This window comes from Gossypium raimondii, chromosome 1 (genome assembly GCF_025698545.1).
Source record: "Gossypium raimondii isolate GPD5lz chromosome 1, ASM2569854v1, whole genome shotgun sequence".
NCBI classification, from domain to species: domain Eukaryota; kingdom Viridiplantae; phylum Streptophyta; class Magnoliopsida; order Malvales; family Malvaceae; genus Gossypium; species Gossypium raimondii.
In genome coordinates, this window is record NC_068565.1 from 44,516,122 (window position 1) to 44,525,962 (window position 9,841).

At 36.9% G+C, this 9,841-nt stretch overlaps 1 protein-coding gene across 3 annotated transcripts; it reads right to left on the reverse strand.

The window, feature by feature from the left end:
- Positions 1 to 4,170: 4,170 nt before the first annotated feature.
- On the reverse strand, positions 4,171 to 9,620 carry LOC105785980 (protein ALTERED PHOSPHATE STARVATION RESPONSE 1). Of its 3 annotated transcripts, none has more exons than XR_001131266.2 (5): positions 8,113 to 9,619; positions 7,810 to 8,012; positions 7,064 to 7,287; positions 4,460 to 5,620; positions 4,171 to 4,329 (listed from the first exon to the last, which is right to left on the reverse strand). XR_001131266.2 is itself a non-coding variant. In XM_012612189.2 (5 exons), exons 1-5 carry the CDS (start codon positions 9,389 to 9,391, stop codon positions 4,882 to 4,884), a joined length of 2,364 nt encoding a protein of 787 aa, XP_012467643.1. In that variant the 5' UTR covers positions 9,392 to 9,620; the 3' UTR covers positions 4,171 to 4,881. The 3 variants fall into 3 exon arrangements, 2 of the variants coding, with proteins under 2 accessions (XP_012467643.1, XP_052490139.1); XM_012612189.2 differs by having other exon boundaries at positions 4,171 to 5,487; positions 5,569 to 5,620; positions 8,113 to 9,620; XM_052634179.1 differs by having other exon boundaries at positions 4,171 to 5,620.
- Positions 9,621 to 9,841: the final 221 nt, after the last annotated feature.

Consider the following 9,841-nt stretch of genomic DNA (forward strand, 5'->3'; position numbering starts at 1 on the left):
ACGGCCTGAAACACGGGCATGTGTCTTAGCCGTGTGAGTCACACAGCCGTGTGACCCCTGCAGTGTGAAATTTTTTATATTTTTCCATAAAGTTTTAAATGTTTTCGATTTAGTCCTAAATCGTTTCTAAAGTGTTTCTAAGGCCTCGAGGGCTCGAATAAGGGACGATATGCATGTGTTTGAATGGATTATGTTATGATTTACGAAATGATTGGAATTGAATTTTTTATGTTATAGTTTTTCGGTAATGTTTTGTAACCCTATTTCGACGAGGATATGGGTTAGGGGTGTTACATTTTATGTTTAATGTCCTGACGGACTTCCCATGTTTACTGTCTCGACGAGATCTCTACGCTGTCAAAGTCGAGCTTTAGTCTTACACAGTATAATCCTATGTTTAATTTTTTGACAGACTTTATTGGTTGCCATAGTTGAGCTATGGTCTTACACATTATACCTCTTTGAGGTGTCACTCTGTAAAACTTTACCACCATTGCCGTGTTGCCCCATAAAGCCTGCTAACCGAAATAATGGTGTTACTTTATGGAAACTAATAAATATCAATATCGTCTTATCACATATCCAAACTGATGCTCGAACACCAAAGTGTCCCTTTCGCAGGTCCCGGAGCTTTGCACATCACGGTTCGCTCCCAGCAATCTCAGATGGTGGAATCATAATAAAATTTTAGTTTCTCGATTCCTTTGCCCATTCCTCTTTTTCGCCTTTCCTAACCTTGATGCTTGAATACAGCAGTGTCCCCTCCACAAAGCCCAGAGCTTCGTACATCACGGTTTGCATACAGCAACATCGTGTGGCGATATCTAACAGAATCACTCTTTTTCCTATCCTAACTTCATCTAACCTATCAATAATTCCCTTTTGTACTTCATCATTATGATCATGCATGCATTCCACTTAAATACTGTCATGGAGTACACTATCTTTTAAAACATGGAATCATAACTATTTCATGCACAATGAACTACATTGGAAGATACCTATATACAAGGCAATCCTACCCATGCTTAACATAAACAATCAGCAAATAATATTCATTATCATAAAACTTAACATAGAATCATGTCAGCCACTCAACATTCTAGGAATGGTAAGTAGAATCTCACCTAATACTTTTTCGTCTTACTAGCTTAGCTTTTCCAAATGCCAGAGCTTTCATCCTCTTAACTGCAATTTACTGAATTTCATACTTTTCTGATTAAACCCTCAGGTCCATCGCTCCATGCAAAGCTTCCATAGTTATATTTTCGTCAAAGCAATCAAGGAAGATGAAGAATAGAAGAAAGTGAAGCAAAAAAGGAGAAGAATTATCTTCTCGAGAAGTCATTTCCCCAACTATATATAGCCCTTCCGACACGATCTTTAACCGTGTAGAAACCATCCATTGACAATCATTCTATCCCCCATTAAGAGACCCACTGGGTCTAATCTAACCAAACTAGATTTGAAATTCAACTACATCCAAACCGGCCTCTATATTTCTTTAATTTTTCAATAGAGGCCGCTATCTTACTGTCTCTTTCAATTTAACCCTTGAACTATTCTTAATTCTTAATTGTCCTGTTTTATCTCATTATCACCATTGTGGCTTCTTAATGATTAATATGATAACCGTCAACTAATGACTGTGATAAATTACTTGTTCAAAAAAAGCAACCCTTAGTCATGTTCCATATTTATCAATCCACGTAATGCCAATGAGAGGATATCGTTAACTCTTTAATCGAGTTATGAATTCCATTGTTGCTAGTAAAGCCATGCCATACTCAAGTCCTGTAACCAACATACCAACTATTGACTCAATCATCTTTAGAGCATAAGCCTCCACTTATACCAAAACATATGAGTTACATACGCATGGTTAGTGACTAACTCAAGATTTAGGTAAGTCACACCATAAACGTCACAAGTGAATTAATTCACAAACGGAGTTATATAAGAGTTGCTAGGACTAGTTCCTTAAATACTCCACGAGAAATTTAGATTATTTTGCCATGAAGGATTATAGAAATTTGATTGCGGACTTTGAGCACTCCTATTCTGATTTTGGTTTCCCATGTAATAGATGGATTCTAGGGTTGGCGAGAAATTTTTGAACATATGATTATCTTCATAGTACACACATGAAATGTTCTCAAATTGGCTTGGTTGTTGACCTATCAGAATACCGTTGAAACCATTAGTAGTAAAGTTCTTAAGCATGGAAGATATAGAAGATACTTGAGCTGCCAATAAAGTAAGTGCATCAACTTCATGTACTCTTGCCACTTTTCTTCTTATGGTTGTTCAATTAGTCGGCTATTGATAATTTTCAATGGAATTCTTTCAAGAATTTTGTAAGCTTCATTGTAAGACTTCGAAAGAAGAGCTCCATTTGCAAAAGCATCTACCACTATGCTTGTGAAATTAACTTTATTCATTTATTCATCATTCAAATGATAGAAAATAATTACACGTTTACTACAATATGGATACATTTCCCAACACAAAGCCCGTGACCATTGCGCACAGAATGTTCCATGGAGGTCTACTGATTAAATGCGGCTCATTTGAACTGCTTGAACTAGCCTGACTCGTGGAACACATGGAGAAGTTCATCTACCTGAACCCTAAGTGGCCCAGTGAAACACTCCAGTAAAACTAGAGTTACTATGGTAATTAATGTAAATCCTAAAGGATAAAGATGTATAGAGTTTAAATCCCTTAGGACTCTCATCTTGTAGATAAACACTAATCTCAACCGTTGATGTAATTCGATTTGTACTGTTGGATCTCAGAGAGCTCAACTATTAATAAATGCCCCCTCTTCATTTGTAATCATCTCATTGTACTCCATTCATTCTTTAAGTTAAAGAATTTATTGAGAGCATTTACTCAAAACATCTTGTGTACATTACTTTCTGGTGGCTTTTCAATTCTCTGTTGCTCTTTCATTTCGAGTTGCTTCCACTATATTTTTCAATGCCTTAAAGAATTTTTGAGAGAATTCTCACTTTCGATAGTTAGGCTGACTTAGATAGATTTGAAGCAAAAAATTCGCCTAAGGCCGCACAGTTTACTAGACTTAAGTTCTAGCCCCATCACACAAGAAGCAAGTGACAAGCATTTATAGGTATAATATCACACCATAACACCTCTTTATATATCTTTCCGATAGAGAAAGGAACAAGGCACCATTTATTTACTTTGTTCTCATGGTCTGAATCCAATCAAGTGAGCTTGTAAGGAGAAAGGTGAGCCTCTGTGTCAAGTTTTAATTTCTCCACCATTTCACTAGAAACAACATTCTTGCATGCTCCTCTGTTAATAATAGCATTACATACTTTCCCTTTACAACTGCAGCTTGTGTGGAAAATAGTGTCTCATCCGGTCTTCTTCTTTGTAGGTCATGTTTAGATTTCTCCTTATCACGAACATTTCTTCATCGTTCGTAACTTCTTCATATATGGGTTCTAATTCTCCATATGAATCATTTTCGGTAACCTTTAAAATAGTGAATACCTTTTTATTCGAACAATACGAGGCAATGTGGAGCCTTAGACATTTGAAACACCTCCTATTGTTCTTTGATTTTAAACAATAAAATTTGGAGTCCTAACTCCTAACCTAAGGTGCTATATCATAACATTATTGAAAATCAAACTAGAGTTTAAGCAAACATTTGAAACTTGCTTTGGTTCCATTTTTTAGGAAGCTTTCCCCAAAATCATTTCCTGTAAGTTGCAACAAGATAAATAGAATTGCTGATAAACACAATATTACAAGAAAGTTTGGGAAGATGAGGAATATCATATAAAATGAGTGAGAGAGTTTAATAGTTCCTATTCGCCGAGAATCAACCATTTGCAATACCAAATTTTTTTGCAGTCATAAATAGTGGGAAATTTTATTCCTGCTTTAAGTGGAAGAGAAATTTTTTTCATGCGTATGCAACTTTATATTATATTACACAAAAGAGTATACAGAAAAAGCAAAGACTAATTCCTAAACTTATGTATTAACAAGATCCTAATATCAATTACATAAAATCAAAGACTACAACAGATTTTTCTAATTTCGATAAAACACCATTTTGTGTGTTTTCTACGTTTCATTAAATTGGTAGCCTCAAATGTGAACAATTTTATTATAAAAACAAAACACGGCATCTAAGCGGAGCAGCTCATCAGATCAATGAGAACATGTTAATTCATATTAAATGTTCATTGCAGGCAAACTTATTCAGTAGTGCATATTTCATTTAGCTCTTCACGACACCTTTATTTTATTCAGTAGTGCCTTCAACTCGCAGTGTGCCAAAACAGTCGTCTATACAAAAATTGAAATCATTTAATTCAAAATGGAAAAGAAAATTGCATTATAGTACAACATTTGATTAGCGGGTATTCCTGTAACTAGAATCACGCTGAAATGCAAAATTGATGGAGAATCTACTTACTCAGATGCTTTGATTACATTTGCTGCTCTTGTTTGCAGAAGCATACTCCATTTTCTTCAATAACGGTGGTGCATGATGCCATCTAGTTGATAGAATACGATGATTTGTACTTCTACAAGGGCACCACCTATAGGTTCTCACCAACCGTCAATATCTTGGGATCTAGGCAAACCCCGACAGTTCTCAGTTGGAAGGCTTCGCAATCTGCAACGCCTAGTGGCCTGCGCCTCCCAATCTCTCTTCGTTTATGCATATCATAGCCTATCTAAAACTATTGTTGCCGGAGGCAGATGATGAGTCATTACCAAGTCTTTCCCTGACAGAAGAGCAACCAGCCAAGTTTTGCATAACAAGAACGTTTGACCACCGCTTGAGCTTCATTTCTCACAGAGCAAGACTGCTTGTAGCCGCTATTTACAGCCCTACGTAATTCTTTCATGATCTTGAGCAATCCTTTCTTTAACACGTTCCAAAAGCTCCTCATAGGCTTTGGAGGACTCAGAACTGAACCTTTCCATCGCATCAAAAATGCGTTGCAAGCTACCCTGCAAACTGGCGTTGCTCGTGTCACTCTGATACACATGTCCAGCTACTGAGAGACTATTACCATCTCCAGAGACCAAAACGATTTTTTTATCCATCGCTTGGATCTCTTTGTGTAGCTTTTGATCCTCTCTATCCAAGTTCCTAGCCTTTCTCTCTAAATCCTTATTCGCCATCATTCTCTGATGCATTTCCGACTTATCTTGTTCCCAAAGCTGGAATATGCTCATGGCAAAAATCCGCATGGAGTCAACCACCTCCCTTTCAGATATTGTATCCATTACTTGTGACCACTGATTACAGATTACAAATATAGGAGGTGCACCTACCCTGCTAGGTGAGAAGGGAGCTATTCCATCATCAGTCACTTCAGGTTCATAGTGAAGACATTTCAGAAGCCAATTATTCAAAGCCCTGACATATCCCTTCTGGGCACCTATCCAACTAGAGAATCTTATAGTCCAACTAATAAGTTCATGCTCAAGCTGCAAAGTGGCCTTAAGACGGTCATCACTAAGTTTTTTGCCAGATCCAATAGAACCTAAACTTTTGGCTTCTTTAATTACCTGACACTGACTATGATGGCATTCAAGCATGCATTTCCACATTCGGTTTAACCTGGAAAAAGAAATTACAAGAAAACATCATAAGACAGAAGAAAGAAAAAGATAATAATAAATGGTAAGTAAATTTTGGCTTGTGGAGTGATGAAAAATTGCAAATTCAGTACTTTCATTAAAAAAGAAGAAAAGTAATCAAGTTCACAAAAGGAAATTTGAAATCAATTTCTACAGAAAGCATACATTTCTTTCAGCCAAAGAGGTTTGCTTCAGTTCTATAGCCAACATTTCAGCCAACATTTTATTAGATTGTCCTTTAACAGCAATTAATTAGTATACGTTCAAAAATGGTCAATAGGTATTCCCAGCTTACATTTGTGAACAGCATCTCATATAAGTGCATTCAAACATATAAATTGTGATAAAGTTTCACATATTATTTATATGATATATGGTGACGGGAGGTGCATTTTGAAATACTGAGATGAAAAGCCACTCAACGCACTCAGTACTATACTACCCATATACATCAAATACAAAGACATCTGGATCTTTTAGTACTTAATGTACAGACTACAGTTATTAGAACAGTTTACATAATACACCAAATCCAAAAACATTATCTGAAATCCATGTTCCCAAACAGTTCACACTAAGAACTTCCTTAAAAGCATATTACTGCTCGATCCCCATGAATCTAATAACTAGTTCAATCCTTCCTGTGAAAGACATACTCCACACCCACCCACCCCAATAAATAATTAAATTAAAATAAAAGAAGTAAATGATACATATTATAGACTTTAAGACTAACCAGTATCTATTTTGTATCTTTGGGTTAGTAGAGCAATACGGCACAGCCTTTTCACAAATTCTAACTAGATTTCAGTAGATATAGTATTTAAACAACTAACCTGGAACTCAAATAATAATCTTCCAAACATGGTAGCTAGACATCTTAGGCCAAACGCACCAATTATTAGCTGCAAATATTTCAAGTATCCACAAAAAGGGGGGGAAAAGGAAAAGAAAAGCATGACCTAACAAAATGTATCCTATTAAGTATTAACTGTTGTAGAATTTACTGGTGGGGGCAAATTTCCTAACTCCTTTTCATTCTTTCTTCAACTCTTCATACCCTTTAAAGAACTCTCAGGCCAGTACCCCCATCATTGACATTCACCTCTCATCACTCTTGACTGTACACTTTTACAAGCTTCAACAGCAAGGATAACAGGCTCCTAAAAGAATACTAATGCAAACAAGTAAAATGCCAAAGAAATTCCTAAATGCAACCAATACGGCAAAAATGATCTGATTAAAAATGCTAAGTAAAGAAATCACGTGAAAACAATCAAATGGCAATGTCAAAAGTAAGCGACAATTATGTCAGTTTAGAACAAAACACTCATTTAACAAATTAAGACCAAAGAGCAATGTTTGTTGAGAACATAGAATGAGATGTAAAAAAAGAAAAGAGTTAAACAAGCAGAAATAGTACCCTTCAATCAGTTCATTGAGCAGCGGCCATAGCTCCTCATCTCTGATCTTATTAATTGTCACAGAGATCTTGTCAACAACTTGAATTGAAATTCTTATCTTTGTTGACAGGCTCCTGATTATATTCCGGGTTGAATCAACTTTGTTAGCTTCAGCACCCCTTTCATCTAACCGCTTCAACTTACGGCATTTCCTGTCATAAGCTACCCGCATCTTCTCCTCAGCCTGCATTGCATCGAAAACTTCCAGTAAAGGAGAATCATAAAGTTTATGGAAACACTAAAAGAAGAGGCACAAAACTGCTCTTAATCCAGGGCATAACTAAGTCATTTGACACCAGAAAACCAACTCATGTGCTTGTAAGGCATTCCTCAAATGGGTGCAGAAACCACATAATTTGAAATATAAACCACCATCCACAACAAAGCACAAGAGTTAACATCATGAAGCCTTTCAAAATGAATATCTCAGAGCAGTAACTTTCAGAACACAATCCCAATTAAACTAAAATATCTGCAGGTAATATAATTTATAGATAGTCAAACATATTCTAAGAAAATACAATGAAATGAAAATCAACCAAATATAAACCAATAAAAATTGATATGAATCAAGTAGTCCATACAGCCATTTTTGAGATAATAATGAATCTGATATTCTAAAGAGAAGATGGGTAAAGGGCTGGAAGGGGAAAGAAACAGATACCAAGTACAACAACAGGTAATACATCATCAAAACTCAATATACCTTTACTTCATTGTAGAGTTTCTTTTCCCAAAGATACAACTTCTGCAATGTAGAGGAAAGGTTTCTCTGTTTCTTGGCCAATTCTTCATTTAAGTCTAGAAAAGCCGGATCAGTATTGTTAGCCGATGAATCAGTCTTAGAAGTAGATCGCTGAGATGATACTAATGATAACGAAGGAGTAACTACTTGCAACATCTTCGAAGCTGTTGCAGAAAAGATACCAAACCCCGAGTTAGTATTACTATTAGAGCAAATAGATAAAATAACACAACAATCCAGTAAAATAATGATGAAAATCATTACCATGTTTACGGTGATAAGGAAGTGTTCCCACCTCAAGCAACTTTGCAATTTCACTCCCTGACTCAGAAGCTTTAACAAACTGAACCTGTATCTCTCTAATCACCTCAAAAACATTCCTTGGAGGGCCTTTTGATCCTTTACCGCGCTCCTCAGCGGTCTCATCACTCACAACTTTCTTATCCACCACATGAACCTCATATTCCACCCTATCATTTTCCACCCCTACACTTGGCCTGCTCTGATAAAGCGAGGCCTCTGCTTCACTATTAACAACTCCCTTAGCTGCTTCTTCAGCTGGGGACTTGGAATACCCTCCGCTATCAACAAATTTCTTATCTCCGTCCACTTCTTTAACTACTTCATGTTGATAATTCTCATCTTCCAAATCAGGGATCCCTTCCGCTTCCCTCACCTCCCTCAAATCCCTACTCGGCGTATACGGATGATTGTAGTTTTCATAACTCTCGAACGGGTTCAAGAAATCCCAAGCTGAGGTTCTCGGAGGTGAAGGTGGAGGCGGCGGTGGTTTCAAGGATGACCCTCCAGCCATTGACGACGGTTGCAGTGATGACTGATAACCAGGCGCCGAATAGGAAGCATAATTACTAAAACCACCGTAATTTTGATAACCCGGATAAGGATATGAACTAGAACTAGGATTATTGTTATTATAAGAAGAAGATAATGATGAAGATTCACCCATATAAACTATCTCTGGATTCACAGGCCTTTGCTCATAAACAATAGACGGCGTTGGTTGCTTCTTCATAAAATTCATATGCATATACCCACCAGGGAAAGAGCCGGTTTCGTAGGCACCATAATTGGGGTAATTTTGGTGCAAATACTCAATATGAGGACCCCCACCATCGTGGTGCAAAGGAGAAGAATGATCTGAATGGTGCAAGGACCCGGCAGAATCATCTTCATCAGAACCAGAATCGAAGTGAAGATGAGACCCAGAATGGGAATGGGAATGGTGGTGAGAAATAACATCTTTCTTGGGTGAACTTGACCCAACTTGAACTGGATCCACCGCTTTGCTTTTAAGTTTATTAGGAGATGGAGGAGAAGGAGGCAACGCCCCTGAAGAAGTCCCGAAATCATTATCAACAAAATTGTTCAAAGACTGTCCAAATAACTTCAAAGAAGCTGTATAAGCAACATGAGCTTCAGCTAAAATAAAACGTTGTTGAATTGCTTCATCCAAGAAACTACATCGTTCCCGACATAGAGCAACTGCCGGCGGATCATCTAACTTCGAACTAGAACATCCCATCACTGACGAAAACCAAAGAAAAAAAAAACGACCCAGCAAAGTATAGCAACTGCTTTACATGAAGGAAACGAAAAACATGATAAGAGTGATTGTTTCTGGAGAAAAGTTCAGGGTAGGAGAAAGAAAGAAAGGAATCTTTGCCAGCGGGGAGAATTGTGGTAGGGTTCTAGATAAGCAGAAAGAAGAGAGAGAAACAAAGGCTTACCAACAGTGCTTTCTTTGTGCGTCGGTGTGTATATTGCTGGAGCGTATTAGTGTTGAAATCAAGTCAAATCAAACCAAACAAAATTCTCGTACTCTTTCCACTTTTTTTAAAATACTATTTTTCTTATTTAATTATGGATTTAGTTAGGTAGCACACAATTTGGTTCTATAATATGAAATTTCTTACTATATTTTTTTTTCCTTATTTGGAAGACTTGGGAAGGAGGTTCAAAAGGTATCATTAAG